Here is an 18,521-nt window from a genome sequence, read left to right on the forward strand (position 1 = left end):
TTCGGAACAATATTTAAGCACTGTTAGTATTCAAACATATTTAAGTACTTTTATGTGCAGTATAATATTATTTGTACCACTATTTACGTTTTAATACACTTGAAAATAATTCCATCCCCATATTGAATAACTGATTTGTAGCACCAGGTACTAGTATCTCTGCAGTATAAACCAGGACCTTCAAATCAAAGGGTTGTAGTCACCTAGCCTTGTTCTTTGAATAAGCTATTATAATAACATAAAAATGGATAACATTGAGTAAATATATAAATCTTCCCTTAGTTACTGTATCTCTAGCACTTACTTCTGAAAATCCTTTGATACTTTTATCTATAAACATGAATGACTTTGATATTTGGAAATTTTCACAAAATTTTAGATTTCTGAAACGTTCATTGAACAATATATCTTAACTTAGATCTTAATCATGACTTAGAAAACAAACAGACCACTGCATGCTGTATACTCAATTACGATATGCTCATGACATCAAAACATGATTGGACTAATGAATGATATTCTTTCATTCTGATATATATATATACATGTATATATAAAAACACATATTGACAATAAATCCTGATTGACCAATGAAAAGTGCTGGTACATTCCATAAGTGAAATAACCAATGAAAAGTGCTGACACATACTTCAAACTGGATATCAACCAATGAAAGTGATGATTATATATATTTCAACTTCTGAAATGTGCTGATGCCGTCACATTTTCCTGTTAACCAATAGGAAATGGTGTTTGTAATGGTGATGACCAATGACAGGTGTAGATACATACTTGTGTCTTTCGTATTCTAAGGTCTGCAGATGATTTGTTGGAATGCTCCTCTTGTTCTATGTTTTGTTCAATAACTGAAAACAGAAAAAGAAAAATATCCAGTATGTTACATCACAAATTTATCCCAAACTTGTGCAGATTTTAGTCAAAGGTTTGTTATATAATCCGGATTACAAATATCTTTTTTTCTGATGGTAATGGAGTGCCATATAAACAAATTGAAAAATGAAAACAGAAACAAAAACCAAAAACAAAACAAACCAAAGTAAATAACCAAATCTCCACGATGTTGATCAAAAGTATGATGTTTTATTGAACAATAATTAAAGGTATATATGTAAAAAAAAAAAAATAACAACTGTGCGCATGATTGAAAATATCTTAAAATCGAAGCCTTCAATTTATTAAATTTTACTAATGACTACATAAGTTTGAATACTCAAAAGGGATGAAAATAACTTCTTTTGTGTCATAAAAAGTACTTGTACAATCATTTTTAAAAAAAAATTGAAAAACTGAATAAGGTAAATGAAAAATCGATGATAAGTTACTGCCCTGGGATATAGATTTTACAGACATACAGCGTGATCTCAAATTGACTTCCTGTCAAGGCTCATTGAAATGAATCATCATTTCAGGCTAAGTCAACAAATACATTTGGTTTCCTGATGAAGAAATTTGTTTCAATGTCAAAAACATGAAACATGTGTCTCAGAATACATGTTTTAACTTTGCAGTGATGTTGGGTGCTGTTTGGTAAGTGAAAACAATGCCAATGATGGGAGCCAGCTGAGATAGACAAAAATGATTTCACAAATTATACAGAAACAAAGGACCCGAAGACTGATAATCCTTTTGTATTTTCTCTTGTCACAATTTGTCATATCTTTATTTTCATTCATTTTTTAAAATTATTATTTCCCTAATCCTGTTTGTAAGCTAAGTATCAGTCACATATGGTGACACCATCTTGTTCTAGATTTCCATTTAAAAACATAGATGGGCATTTGGAATCCCTCTACATGCATCTATAGACAGTATACATATGGTGTTCCCTCACAATCACTAGAACAGAAAAAAATATCTGTCAGATTTATAGGGAACAGGAGAGCAGACTTTCTGAAGATGTTGATAAGGTTTTTTTTTTTTCAAATTACATATAACCAAAAAAACCCTTGTCTGATGGACATGTAACACATCAACCTCCAGCAGTGTGAATCAATTTTCACAACCAGACAAGTGATTTTAACACCGTTAACCACGCTTGATTTAAAAAAGGATATGTCATTGAATATCTCGGACAAAAAATGACTTTGTTTGGCCTTTTTTTATAACACTAGGTTTGACATCAGATGATGATGAGGACAAAAAATCTTAGGAAGGAAAATCACTATATAAATTTGCATTAGTGTTTGTATGGCACACAATGACTCAACAACACTTGTGTGTAACCAGTTATCCTGTACGGGAAGATCGTGTTAAGAAGTAATAACATTATACAATCAAGCACAATTGATTATAAGCAGGTATATTAATCAATGATTATACAATACTTATCTTGAGCTTACTTGAACATTAAATGTCAAAAACAAAGAACTTTAAATCTATTTATAAAATATTATAACAGTGAATTAGTAATCTTGTAGTTTCCTGTGACAGGTTGATCAGTTTCTTAGGTAATTATTTGCATGTTTGTCACTAGTCCTTTTAACCTTTGATTACTTCTTCCTCTCAGAAAATTACATTCAGTCGTACGGTTAAAACAGGTCTTTTGGCTTTCTTTGGAAAATATAATTGGCATTTCCCAGCCTATCTTTAGAATTTAACTGTACTTTTATTATCATTGAACTGTCTAAGAAGACTGGTGTGGGTCTGACTTTTCCTAGCTATTCCTAGTTTGACAATACAGCACATACAATAGGTAAGCCTAAGGTCAAATAAGGTCTAGACACTGATAATAAGCAATATCAAGGAGTATGTTCAAGTTACATTAAGCTGTCACACTTGAAGTTTGTAAGACAATTTTGCTAATCTAGTCCACCAGAATAACCTTTAGAATAACTTTACCCGAAACACTCAATTCTAGTGATTATATTCATTCAAAGGCAGTGTTGCCAACTCACTTGATTTCATCAGGTCAGCCTCACACTGGCAATATCATGACACGCTGCTCAAATCATGAAAAAGACGTTTCTTTACTTCTGACCAGAATTTGAAAATTTTAAAATCACTTACAAATGTAATAACTATACAACAGAATTGACTAAAAGGTCTTTTTCTTTAAGGATTCTTGAAAACACCTTGCTGCCAACTTTGATTCTGCAAGGATATGACCAGAAGTTAGATGGCTAGAGAGTGTTGAATATGACCTATTACCTGTTATTGCTAAGTGTAATGAGTACAGAATACAGAGATATTGATTAACATTATAATGCACCTGATAATAGTATCGATTCTTAGGTAATAAATATGATTATGAATGTGCCAGGTCACACAACATGTACTAGTAAAACAGTTGTTGTCTTTCACAACGTACCAAAACCTTCATACATTCATCGTGCATACTCTGCCTGCACAATATTCTCACATACAAGCACACACACATGCACACATACAAGCACACACACATGCACACACGCAGTACAATATTTCAGACACAACAGTATTTGATAGGATCATACATTTGGTGTGGTTTGGCAAAAAAAAGCTGATTACTATTATGGACTGAAAACAAAACAGAGAACTTGTGTAATAATGACTAAATAGCTACCATGCTGATAGGTGATTATAAAAGTACATGTGGCAGTTCTCTGCCGGACACGTCTCCTGTGTAACAAACACAACACTTAAAATCTACTGTATTTCCAGATTATAAGCCGCACCCTTTTTCCTTGTAAATCAGATGTGCAGCTTACATAACAAGAGTACGAGACGGCACACTGCTGTAACAAGAGTACGAGATGGTATACTGCTGTAACAAGAGTACGAGATGGTATACTGCTGTAACAAGAGTACGAGACGGCATACTGCTGTAACAAGAGTACGAGACGGCACACTGCTGTAACAAGAGTACGAGACGGCACACTGCTGTAACAAGAGTACGAGACGGCACACTGCTGTAACATGAGTAGGTGACGGCATACTGCTGTAACAAGAGTACGAGATGGCACACTGCTGTAACAAGAGTACGAGACGGCACACTGCTGTAACATGAGTACGAGACGGCACACTGCTGTAACAAGAGTACGAGACGGCACACTGCTGTAACATGAGTACGAGACGGCACACTGCTGTAACAAGAGTACGAGACGGCACACTGCTGTAACAAGACGGCACACTGCTGTAACAAGAGTACGAGACGGCACACTGCTGTAACAAGAGTACGAGACGGCATACTGCTGTAACAAGAGTACGAGACGGCATACTGCTGTAACAAGAGTACGAGACGGTATACTGCTGTAACACGAGTACGAGACGGTATACTGCTATAACACGAGTACGAGATGGTATACTGCTATAACACGAGTACGAGACGGTATACTGCTATAACACGAGTACGAGACGGTATACTGCTATAACAAGAGTACGAGATGGTATACTGCTATAACAAGAGTACGAGATGGTATACTGCTGTAACAAGAGTACGAGATGGTATACTGCTATAACACGAGTACGAGATGGTATACTGCTATAACAAGAGTACGAGATGGTATACTGCTATAACAAAAGAGGCTGCTGGTCAGCCATTTTATTATCTGTCATTAATGTGCTGATTGCAAGTACACAGTGCCTGTCAAAAGTTTATTGCCATGTAACATTGTTCGAGTAGAGACGATACTGATTTTTTTCAAGAGTCAAGAACCGTCACTTGCAATCATATACATAATAATTTGAAGATTGAAATGAAAATAACATTCTTGCAGATTTAACTCTGTTGTCTGTTATATTAACGAACTTTGGTCAACGTAATGGTTACCACTTCGTAAGAACTGCCTTCTGTTATCAGTTACCGGTATATCAAATGTCAACGATAGTGGTCACCATATGGTAAAAAATGGTGTGGCTAATATTTGGATCAAATAAAAAAAATTGGTAAAAATTGGCTTTACGGCTAACATACCAGTGCAGCTTATAACCTAGAAAATACGGTACCCAAGTAAATATATTTTCTTTACAATGTGATAAAAAAATGACTCATAGCTTGGACCAAAAAAAAGATGTCCATTTGATGTTTACATATATAATGAGTGTCTGTCTACACTAACACTGGTCCTGTATGACACTTCGTAAACAAAACACTCTATTATGAGTGTATATAAATATTCATTCTGTACCTGATAGATCTACATGTCTGACCGATAAATATATTGCTTAATAAGGAAATATACTTAGTTGTACTCTTATAAATAAATCCTTTCCTACACTTATCAACAATCACTTTCAAATTTGTATGAACAGATATGCAATAGCAAATTTTGCTCACAAATAGTGCACACATTGTTAAGACATCATGCACCCATCACTCATCATGTAATGTTGTGAAACCCTACACCTGTAACACTTCCAGGTAATTCAATAGCTACACAGATATGTATGAAATATGATAGTATTTTTAGGGTAAAACCAGCAAAAAACTCCTAAAAGTTAATATACTCTAAAAGTTTATGCAAATCAGTGTTTTATACAGTTTCTCCTAATTATTGGATTAACCACAATGAGAATACTTCAAGGATAAATCTGATCAATATTATAAGGATGTGCTTTGTTTCTCATCCTGTCTTAGAGAGTTACATGATAACCATTACTACTGACACTGCTAATTCTCACGGAGACCAACAATAGTAGAAACAAAATGTGATATCAGTGTAGGAGTGTTTACCTCAGATAGAAGGTGAGGTTTGCGGTATATTGCATGCCATGTTTTAATGCATGTGAATAGCGGCCAAGTTCAGGCAGTTACATTGTTGGGGAATTATCAGATATGTGAAATTTATCAAATTACAAGGCTTGTACACCTCCCTATCTTAATTCTACTATTCCTTTTAATTAATTTCTATTTTGTTCAGTTGCCTTCTACGTTTCAAAATCTAGACACATAGCATCACAGGCAAGCCCTAGCTGACAAGAGAATCTTCTGTATGATAAATTTTGTTGGTAAATCTGTTTAGGAAGGTCACATTCACTTGTATGCCTTTTGTACAATCTTTAGAAAAACAATATTCTGAAATACCTATACTGTTAAAGTTGTTATTGTCAAGGTTATCTGCTTTTTTTGTTATTTTTGGAGAATGGATTAAAATCACACAAAGTGAGTATAAAACTAACAGAGAAAACCATAGTTATCTACTTCATGACTTTCGTTAAATCTCACAAATTTGAACAATTCACAAACAACCTTTACAATAGCCTACCTCATTTATTATGCATCAGTTTTTAAAAAAATGCAGAATTAAGGCCTCAGGTATTGATTGTAACTTCATGGTCAGAATCTGTAATGTCTCCAAGATTATCTACATCAATAAAGCTATGTGGCTGAAACGACTAAAATAATTGATGTCTTCTTTCTTCTCTCCTTTGAATTCTTTAGTCACCAATCGCAACAGCAGTACTTTTTTTACCGTGTTCAACCTAATTATGATTTCATGTACACAAATACCATTGATCTATTAAATCACAGTACAGAAATATACTGTCTGTTGAAATAAACATCCGATGATAATCTATACCTGCATCCTAGTTTGCTATTTTCAAAACATCAACTGTGATAAAGTGATAAAAGGATGTAAGAAACTCATTGTTGAACAGACATGGTGTGATCTTATATCTATAACACTTTCAAATTTACATAAATATTGTACCAATGCTTGAATTCACCACAAACAATATCACAACTAGACGTCATATTCTTATATCATATGAAGTTCTCATAACAGGTAGAAATTTAAAAGTGATGTCTGGATGACTGACATCTCCATCAGATAAAAACTAAGATAAAGGTGGCATTGTTGTCATTTAAACTCTACACAAAATATTTCTATTGGTTGCGATATAAGAATTTCTGTTCTACCGATACTTACTAACATGATGAAGGTGTTTCATTATATACTACTATATCTAAATTTGGAGTTAATATTGCAAATAGTCAAAAAATTCCCTATGTCTCCATCAAGTGTACATCCAATCTGAATGAATAATGTCCTGCTTCACACAGATATCATTTTAACTGAAGTAGGTATTATTTTCAACAGTAATGAGCAATCTTGTTCTTTCTGATCAATTTTGGATGTAAATTTTCAATTATATATACCACCTGTGTGGTACTAATAAAACCCTCGTTGGAAACTGGAAATTAATCCATGCAGGTGGTATAACTAAAACAATGGCAAAAACTGACCAATCAGACAGAGGATAATGATTGTATTGTGTCAGGAAGGTGAAAGCAATACTATTGAGCTATCGCCAGTACAGTAAAATCCACTTAATATTATGTTCTATTTGTCAGATGGAAATGTGATTATAAGCAGAATGTGTCATTAACAGTTGACACATTTTTCCAAAAGTTAATTTTCTGATGCGCCAAACTGACTTGTTTCTAACAGAAATTGCTAAAAGACAATAAATTTGAAATTTGATTTAGAACATTTATTATCCTTGCATTTTGTTTGTTTGTTCTTTGAAACATCTAAACTGCAATAATAAATTATCTGGAAAGATCATGACAATTCTTGTCATATTCAGTTTTCTGGTCAGATTCGTAAGTGACACTATTGTGTCATCAGCTGATGTTTGGCTGTATAATTTATTACTGTATAGACTTAATAATGGTGTATCATCACAAAGATAATATATATAAAGTGTGTATCTCTGCAACTTCAGTTAAATGTGTCCTGAAGATCGCATCTCAATAATCGCCAACAAAAATAGTCAACAGTCTGTGAACTGTTCACCTTTGAAATGCCATGTTTCATTGGCTGTTAAACTAGTGGTTATTTTTAATGGCCAATCAGATGAACACGGCATAGGGAAAACCTTGTTTCAGGACATTTTACTGTCAGCTTACCAGTACTCACAGTAATTTAAGAATAAATTGTTTTAAGAAATATCAAAACATCGACATTCTGATATTATGGCCAGTTGGGTTTCCAAAGACGTTAGTGACCCAGTGAAGCTTTTTTCTCGCAACATGTGATATTATTCTACAATGAATTTTGCTTTATTTATCATTTTAAGCTTTGTATCAGAAAGATGTTCTCATAAATTGACAGGAGGCGACATTTGTGATGATGACATTGACATGACACTATTTGGTATCCCATTCATCATTGTAAAAAGAAACAAAACAAAAACCATTTTTTGTAAATTACAGTTTATGATTATTTTCTTAAATGTCTTTTGCAAAATAATCTTTTTTGTTTTGGTATGCATACTAAAGACTTATTTTCAAGATGTTTCGACAACACATCGGAAAATGGCACCCACTCCAACATTGGTTGTATCGTGACAAGTTCCAAGTGACAAGGGTTTATAACAGATTTTATCACCTGGAATGCACTAGCCAATACAAAAAAAACCCCAAAAAAACGCACTACACTTTCTTTGACAATCTTAATGTTCAGGTGTCGCAAAAGCTTGAAAAGTTGAACCATAGGGCAGTGACAATGTTTACATATTGTGTCCAGGTGTGACATATGACCTTTCAGACATGAATCCATAGTTCCTGTCCTCACTTATGTGTGATTAACCTTTGCTTTCTTTGTGATAGTGTGCAGAATAAAGTGATATTAAGCATTGCCAACATGAAAACAGGTGACATTATCAGATGTTGGATTACATAGAAAATATAAAGAAAAAAAATCAGTGTTTCTAGAAAACGTGATATTAACTGGAAAGTGACATTAACAGACATGACATTTAGTGGGTTCCACTGTACAAAAATCCTCAATGATTCAGTTTACTGACAGACTGAATACATGGCAACTAAACTTTTATTGAATTATTTTTTCTTAAATAAGATATTTACAGCAGCTGCAATTTTCAGGATAAAATCTTGTGTAAATAATTGTGATTTACCTTTTAATTTCCCACGGACTTTGTTAGCTGTTCTCTTGATATCTGTCATAAGTTCCTCCAGCTCTTCCTTTGTTTCTGAAAGAATAAATAATAACAGTATTTTCTTATCCATAAATATTAAAAAAATTTGCACTTTCAATTATCTGTTTATTTGAAACTTTCAAATCTTGCTGTAATAGACGAAGTCCTTGAATTTCAGTCTCTGCAGGGAAGTTCTGGATTCATAAGCCTTATCAAAAAAACAATCAACATGAAGCTTTATTGGTGAAAGGTGTACAATGCAGCTAGCCACATCTATTCAACTGGAAGCCTTAGAGCATTCATTAAGCTTTGATAGGAATATTTTCTAGTTTCACACTGATATGAAAGTAAAATGCAAACTGAATGAATGTGCACAATAATGTAGTGCTTTGGTTTACATCATTGAATGGCAGCCATCCACACAGGTGAATGTGTGAACAGATATACCATTCATACAAAAAAGGGAGGTCTGACAGATCCAGTTGTAGGTTCCATATTCAGTGCACACCTTATACTTTCGACTCATGAAAAACATGGCAGCCGCAACACTCATTTTTGCTGATGTGCAAGTGACTTTGAAAAATCCGCCAGCAAACTTTTAACCTGCTTGTTATTCTCAAGAGATACACCAAAGATGAGCCCATATTATAATGTATCTAACAATTCAAACTTTGACTCCTGGAAAGTTCAAAAACCCTTAAAAATTCAGAAAATAAAACAAATTGGATTACCCGGTAATTTGTACAAATGAAATAAAATTGGATTAAACTTGTACAAAAGAAAACGAATTGGATTCAATTTTCACAAGAGAAATCTAATTGGATTGAATTTAGGACAAAAGAAAAAAAAATAAGATAAGATAACTCTAGTCTGACTTTTAATGCACATGTCTTAAAACATTAAACTGAACAGAATCTATCATGTAATATTATTCATGAAAACAATAAATAATTGATCAGTAGTTCAGTCAAAGAACAGTAATTTCCATAACTGATAACACTATTTTACTATATGAAATGAAAACATAAATTTCAAGTTCAGCAAGTGTATAACAACAAATCTATATATATGCCAATAAATATCATATTTCTTATGAAATCAAATACAGTAATTATTTACGAAACAGAAATTATCAACATTATTTATTACTATTTGATTATGTTTCTATCTTAAGTAGTAAGCAATAACTAGAAAATGGAGATTGTTCGGATCACAGTGAAATCCTAGAGGATATTAAGTAAATCCCTATCAGATGCTATCAGTGAATTTCCATTAACCGTCAACACTGTTTGGACGACTCTGCTGGGTTCCATTAGAATACAACACCTTAATTCGGTCAATAAATGACAACGATTGAGACAATTTATCGATACAGCAATACAAACACTTTTCCTCATTATACTTCCAATACAAAAGCAGTTATGAAATTAACATAGTCTGAAAATCCTTTTCTATGGCGACTAAAACTTGTATTTCCCATGGGCAATCAAAAGTGTTATAGACATATGTATACATTTTTTTATTTTAAGACTTTTTTGTTTTTTTGTTTCTTCATTTGAACTCAAGACTCTAATGCTAAGATGCCTCTTACAGGCAAACATACTGATACCTGTAAATGAAATTTTAAAAATCATGATTTTTTTTTCAGAGAATTGGATTTCTCCAAAATTTCAGATATTTATATTTTATTTGTATTCAATATGACTGTAAATAATGATTTCTTTTTCTGAGAACTTTACATTATTCATAAAGAGGAAACAAAAGCAATTTGGTATCGGCAGTACACTTGTCCTTTTAACACACAAGGGCTTCCATAGTGTTTGATTGAAGAGGGTTCACATTCAGGCACCACCAGAGACAACCATTTTCCTTTGAAAGATTGGTCACAAGAGAATAATGCTGAATGGATGTTAAATAAGAAAGTATAAGAAACACACTTTTAATTCCATCAGCCTAAGGTTATACCACTACAGCCCCCATCACTTAACCCATCAGAATATAACCAGACTAATGCTATTCAAATGTCAGTGTCAATATACACATGATACTAATCCATTTATTTTGTTTTTAAATTCTCCCAAAATGTTCCCTCCTTTTCCTCCTACTCCTCTCCTTTTCACTTAGAATATCAAAATCACATTCCTTACATCTTAGTTTTATTATTATTTTTTTACTAAGAAAAAAATCAAACAGAAGAGATGAAATTGTGGAATAAAAGAATATGACAGGTCTAAGATGCATTTATACATTTTATTTTGAAAGAGTAAAAAGCCTTTTAGAAATGTTGACAAAAATATCTGATCTAATCTTGGTGATTGAAATGTTTACAATTTGCCATTATGAGATTAATCTTGATAAAGACCAGAGATGTACAATGTTTATACTGGGATGTTCTTATAGTCAGTCTTTGCATTGTGATGTGAGCTTTCACATACACACTTATTACTGAGTTGTCAGTACCATTCCTCTGACACCAACATGTCAATTAAGTAAGCTTAAAAATCTATATGTTTTTGGCTTTATTTTTTTTGGACTGGAAACACTTTAACAAATCACCTTCAACACTATAGGGAATTGTTTAACGTCTTCCAGAAAATCCAGGAACATGTTTTGACTTTATTGCTCTTAAGTCCAAAGATGGTCCAAGCAACTTGTTGATTTCTTTAACAGAACCGACAATTTTTCCAATGTTCACTTGAGTTATTTTCAATGTTTCCAAGTGCCATTATTTCCCTGGAGTACAGTAGACATTTCTGATGTTACAAGGCTCGAATGCCATTGTACACAGTAACCTGTATTCATTTAGATGTATTCCTTCCGAAATCACCAAATAACATTTTGTTTGTTCAACCTACATCTTAAACTCAGCTGTCCTATAAGACTGCTTGTCCCTTCATACAAATGAATGAGAAATTAATTGAATGTGTTTTAAAATATCAAATTACCATAAATAATGGCCAAGTGGATTGACAATTAACTTGGTCTCTTCATTTTTGTTTAATTTGTTACAGGAAATTAAAGAATATTTCGTGGTAAAATTTGAGTTTAAGCTTAAGCTATAAGAATGCTGGACAATCTCTGTCCAGTTTTAATGCTGTGATTGCAGATGCTCAATGACAAACATTATTGGAATGGAATAATCATGTTTCTGACAATCATTTCTCAATATTATGGTATCCTGCCAAAGTCTGCAGACTACCAGGAATCTGTATTGACCTAGGAACAGGAAGGCTGTAGCTGGTGCTATGTAGTACCACTGTCATCCAAAAAGAGACCCTTCTCCTAATAAAACATGTCTTTATGTAAAGCTTGTTATATATACACATGAGGTTTCATTTGATTGCATATTTATGAATTAAGTCTAAGAAACTTTAATTTTAGTGAGCCTTTGGTGAGCTGAAATGAAGAAGTTTCGACAAGAAGAAATAGTTACCTAAATAGATGGTTTGGAATGGGGCATTTTTGCCTCGCTTCAATTTTGGGAAAATTGATGAATTGGAAAAGAAATTTTCAGAAGTCGTATTGCAAAATTCTCAGGATTTGTCTCAAACCAAATAATTTTAATTTGGAATAGGGCCCCTTTATTGGCCTCAAGAAGCCCTTAAAAAAGGCCTGATTTAAAATGTTGTCATAGGAATAATATTCTTCCTTATGAACCTCATTGGACTTTCATCATAGTTTTTAACTAATAAAGACTGCGGTTGGTAGAAGTCCTGCTATCACTGTTATCAGATTATGTGTTGGATACATTGTCTAGCACCACTGATTACTCATACTTAAACCAAAGCCAATCAATAAATATTCTCAAGAACTCATAAATATTTAAGAAACAAATTAAAACACTGTGCCAATTTTCAGTCCCATGTGTGACTGCTGGAGATAAACTATACCCTGTGCCACTGGCAAAGCCTTGAATTTCCTGCCACACAAGATGTACCATCATTCTTTTAACTTTATTTCCATTAACCCTTTCCTAACTATAGAAAAAGATATACCATCAAACCTTATTTCCACTAACCCTGACCACAGAGAGAGACGTACCATCTTACTTTATTGCCACTTATCCTGGCCACAGAGAGACTTACTATCATACCTTATTTCCACTAACCTTGACCACAGACAGATCATACCATATAACTTTTTTCCACTAACCCTGGTCACAGAGAGAGATCTACATTCTTACTTTATTGCCACTTATCCTGGCCACAGAGAGACATTCAATCATACCTTATTTCCACTAACCCTAGCCACAGAAAGATGTACAATCATACCTTATTTCCACTAACTCTAGCCACAGAAAGATGTACAATCATACCTTATTTCCACCAACTCTAGCCACAGAAAGATGTACAATCATACCTTACTTCCACTAATTCTAACCACAGAGAGACATTCGATCATACCTTATTCCCACTGACCCTAGCCATATAGAGACATACATTCATACCTTATTTCCACTAACCAAACTTAATGACAGTCTTAGAGGTATGTTAAGCTTATGCATTTAGTACCCTTACTGTGAAGATTGTTTTTCTCAATGTTTTAAAAGTCCATGGATTTTATTGACATCTGGAAGTAAAAAGGAAGTATATTTCAAGAAAGTGAATGCATCAATGACTTCACCATTGTAAAAACAAGGACAATACACATTCATGTCAAAAGCCCAGACCAAAAATCCAGTGTCTGTGGCATGGAAATCGAAGGCTCTACCCAACTGAGTCAAGAAGCATGTTCTGTCAGCTGAGTGATAGAGGCCATATTTAATACCACATGTCACACCGACCCACACTTTTTACATCATAATCAGTTCACAAATGGTTAAGGTCAGGTTTGAGAGATTCCATAGGAAATTCTGTGACTACTTCTCAATCCACATAACCGATAAACAAATGGTGTTAATGTAATCCATAAGATGAATATATTGACACAATAATTGTACAGGTTCATGAAGCAGAAGCAGTGTAATACAGTTCTGTATTGTTAAAGTGGCTGGTAGATATCTTTATGATCGGACAGATGACCAGAATATTCAACAAGAGGACCAGTGGGCCTGCACTGCTCACTTCATATATATATATATATATATATACCAGCCAAATATCATGTCTCTAGTTGTTAAAATGTTTTTGAAAATGTGACCCTTGTGACCTTGAGGCCAGTTGGATATGGTCGATGTATTCATATTAATATTAAAGTGATCAGTGATTGGCTAGAACAACTTACTGTCATCCGATTGTGGAGCAGACAAGATGGCACTGTGTTTTTTCTTGACCTCTTCCACATTATCAGAAATTTTATCAATCATTCCACGGATCTCTTCCACCTGCAAAACAAAACCAAAACAAACCTGTACATCGTGATTTAGAACCAGGGATAAATCTGCGCTAACATAATCCATGAATCTGTAATCAACTCTTCATCAATTCATGATCCAACATATCAAATATAGTCAATATCATTTGTTTTAGATCTTTGAAATAAAAACAGTTATTTCAAAGATCTAAAACAATTTCATAAACACATATGTGACATTTGATCATGTATAGCTAATCAAAGGGAAAAAATCTCATATATATCAAGTTCAAAAACACATTGTCATTTTTGGTCCTATTTATGACATTTTCAGAAAACTGAATAAATTTCTGTGAATTTTCTTCCTGGAAACATATCATTAGAAGTAAAAATGTATCAATTCTAAATACAGTTTAATTGACAAGAAAGTGGCTAAAGTTTAAAGAAAGCAGAATGGAATCAATCATTAATAAAGTCAGGTAATCTAAACATTAAATTAAACAGGAATAAAGACTTGAGGATACAGGTACAGAAGAAACAGGAAATCTTAGACAGGAGGATAGGATATTGAGAAAATATCAACAGTTGACAATTCAGGAATACAAATCAACATTTCAATATCTATATATATATTATAAAATCATACTAAGTGTTTCTGCCATATTTTACGAGTCGGTCATGCACACAAAATTATGTACTCAAAAATAATTTAATCATCAATTACCGCCAACATATAATGTACGAGCTCATGTATAAATCTCCAAGTAATCATGCAAGTTATATCTTTACTGAAACAGATCTGCCAGGAAAGACATAACTTCTGAAACCATGAAACTGGATCATAAAACAAGATATATGGCACTGGAATTTGGTAGATGGTCTACTTAATTAGATCTATACATGTTCCAGCCATTTTATGAACTATATTCTTCATCACAATCAATCCTTATTATAGCCAAACTGTAGCTACAAACACTTCCTTTCAGATTTGGTTCATGAATATATTTATGAGACTTACTAGAATATTCTATTATAATTTTCATAAAAATGATACAAGCTTTGTCAGAGAGGTTTTTGATTCATCTTACTGGTACAGATACAGTCATACCTGTCTATAAAAGCCAGTCTCATGGTAACAGAGATTAGTAATGGCCTTTAAGGTTCATTCACTTGAAACTGTGTTACACTGGGACCAAATTCCAGTGACATTTATTAACACTGTGTGGTTTTAACACAGGGTTTACAGCAAACGTTAAATTATTATTATTATTTATTTTTTTTTGGATGGGAGGGAGGGAGGGAGGGTTTGACTATCTTGTGGGCTGATTTAAGATATATTTGTAGGTGAGGCTAATGAGTTCTGCTTTCACCATGAGTGAATTGATGATGAATGAATAAGGAACTTCAGATCTCTATCACACATCAATAAGCCCAGGTTAAAGAGTTGCTAATGAAATTAAGTCATTATGCTGGTTGTTTTGGAAATCACAACTTAAATTTCAGTAGGAACAAATTTTCCCTCCTGCATCTATACTATTCCTAAGTGTAGTCATCCCCACTTTGACTCTAGCTGACCTCAGAGAATCTTCCTCATCAATCACTCAAGCTTAAGAGCAAAGGGTGATTTTTAACGTGATCACATAAAATGTGTTTATTTAAATTGAATGTGTATTAGAGCCTCTAGCCTACATGTCACGTAGATTTATTTTATGGAGGGATACAGATCACAAAACGGTGGGCCTGAGTATTTACAATAGTTATGGTTTGTAATTAACATCAACCAGTACCTCCGCTTTAATCATTTTCCTCACTTCACCAACCACCACCAATGGAGGATTTTTTATATGCAGAAAATTACAATAGACTGAAGCATTAAAATGCTATATACTAGAGCTAGGATATATGGCAGCATGACTGTGTGAGAGAAAAAGAACTACGACTATTACTATAGGATACACAGAGAGAAGACCAGATGATTTGAATATAAAAAAACACACATGAATGGGAGCTGAACCTATATTGAGGCAATTTGATGTCATGCAACCACATAGATTGAATCTTTACAAACAGTTCAATGCAATTGATGTGTACACGAAGGCCTCAATTTGTTTCTTTTCCTCATGTTTCATGTGACACAGATAACATTAACATGAGTCCCTTATAGATCACTGATACTGGTTTTCCGCCAGACTGACTTGTGTGACACTAAAGTGCTGATTCAGCATGTTGCATTTGTAGCATAGTCTTTTTCAAAAGTTCGATATTGTTTCAGCATGTACATATCTCAGAAATTATGAAATCATATTTCCCATGGCCTTAAAGATTCCACTGAGTCAACAGACAGATCCTATTTACAAGGACAGTAACATTAGAATAATGATAACAGATCTTTTCTTTCAGTTTATGCTATAAAGGGAAAGAAATTGAAACAATTCACGTTTATAATTTGGTTACTATATTTCAGTCTAAATTAGCAAAAGATCAATAGATTTCTGTTTAAAATATGGTTAGGTGTATTGTGCCAGAACATGGTCACCTATGGTCCAGCTCTTCAATGTCAAGTTCTTTTGACTAAGCTATACATTTTGTATATCCCATAGGTTTTCTGTCAAAAAAATAAAACACTCTTCAGTTTGGCAGACAGACTCCTTTGGTGAGTTTTATCTGTATTTATAGATAGTTTATCAAATTTGACCACTGACCCCTTTGCTGATTTTCTGTTCTCGTGTGCTTTAACATCCTCCGCCCCCATTAAGAAATCATGAACCTATCTCAATTATGGACTTGGAGAATCCATTGTGTTTGTTGGGATCACAGGGTTAAAACGCATAATCAAATTGTGCATCTTTACCATTAGACACCAGCTTTGGGATGGCTGTTTCTGATCACTGTGTGGAAAGCACTACGCTACAATAACACCATCCTGGTTATTCACTGTAGAGGAGATAGGCTCATCAAATATTGCCAATATATTTTCATGCTTCATTTTTTCCTTGAATTCCTTGCAAGAACATATAAATTAATGTGAATTCACAGATCCCAGGAACATAAATCATTCAGACACTTTGAATATCAATTATTCACAAAATACCAATTTTTATACATAAATAAACATTTGGAAACTAATTCTATGCAAGGCATATGAGCTAAAATATTGTCTTTCCAAGCTTCTTTTTCTATGCAAGTAGCTATAAGCTTCTATATTTTAATAAAGATTTATCATTTGTTCACCTCTGGCTCCTGAAAAAATACAAAATTATCTGCAAAATTTTGTTGTGGATCTGTAAACCACACAAAGACAAGCAGTTGCTTCCTGAGAGCGACAAATTCCTGAGCTGTACTATGCATGCTCTATTCTACAACAGCACTCAGCCATTGATTTGACACAGAAACTGTTAAGCCTCAGCATTACCTATCTCTTCCTTAAGGAATCAATTTTCTCATGATGACTACTATCCAAGGCTGATACGTTTAGACGACTAAGCGACAGATTGGCAGTCATGAATAGAAAACCTTTGCTGTTTATTTGGTAAAATGGACATTTCTTGAAGCAATCATCCAAACACGAAATCAGGCTATTTGTAGCGTCATCATGTGATACACGACTTTCGGGCAAGGACATGGCACTATGATGATGCTATGTTTGGTTTACTGTATTCTAATTATTTTTCATCAATATTAACAAACGTTTAAAATTTGACGGAGGTAAGAAGCATTGTATAAACTTGGTAATGGTGCATGCCATTACACCTGAAGCTATTTAAATTCAAATAATGATCAATTAGAAATAACAGGTACTTTTGTCTATAAAAGATTGAAATCATTATCAAATGGGAATGTCTGTTATTCAAAATTAACAATAACATGTCTTACTATATGCTGTAGTACTTTATTTTTGAAAATGTTCAAAATGACCCTCCATTATTGCTGAAACTTTTCAATAGATAAACAAACTTAATAGACCAATTCTTCTTTTTTTTTTTTGTTTGCTTTTGTTTCTATGAATTCTGCCATAATTGGTAATATATTACACCCAAAATTTCAGATGAATAATCAAAATTCCTGCATATCAAATATAAAATAGGAACAGTTGATAAAAGTCTAATTTCTGTACAAATTTCCTGTTGAAATTAATATTTCTTTAAGTTAAAATCCAATTAAATAACTAGGAAAAATAATAGTTAATAGTTCATGTCACTAAATATCAGAAATATTTAAACTTTTCTAAAATGGTTTTCAAAATATATATATATAAGGCAGTATTATATTTTCTGTTGAATTTAAGTTGTAAGTTCATTCCTGTTAACCTCCAGTTTTAAACTTCAGCATCCTTTTTATCATAAACT

The 18,521-nt window shown here is 33.3% G+C and overlaps 1 protein-coding gene across 1 annotated transcript in view; it reads right to left on the bottom strand.

The window, feature by feature from the left end:
- Positions 1-18,521, bottom strand: part of LOC132554322 (syntaxin) — a 62,875-nt gene that overhangs the window by 13,877 nt on the left and 30,477 nt on the right. The window contains exons 3-5 of the mRNA XM_060218629.1: positions 14,107-14,206; positions 8,863-8,937; positions 793-866 (exon numbers count right to left, since the gene is read on the bottom strand). Coding sequence (XP_060074612.1) covers positions 793-866; positions 8,863-8,937; positions 14,107-14,206 — 249 coding nt within the window. The remainder of the gene's footprint in view (positions 1-792; positions 867-8,862; positions 8,938-14,106; positions 14,207-18,521) is intronic.

Source organism: Ylistrum balloti, unplaced genomic scaffold (assembly GCF_031769215.1).
Source record: "Ylistrum balloti isolate Yb309-2 unplaced genomic scaffold, AGI_CSIRO_Ybal_v1 Utg370392, whole genome shotgun sequence".
Classification (NCBI taxonomy): Eukaryota; Metazoa; Mollusca; class Bivalvia; order Pectinida; family Pectinidae; genus Ylistrum; species Ylistrum balloti.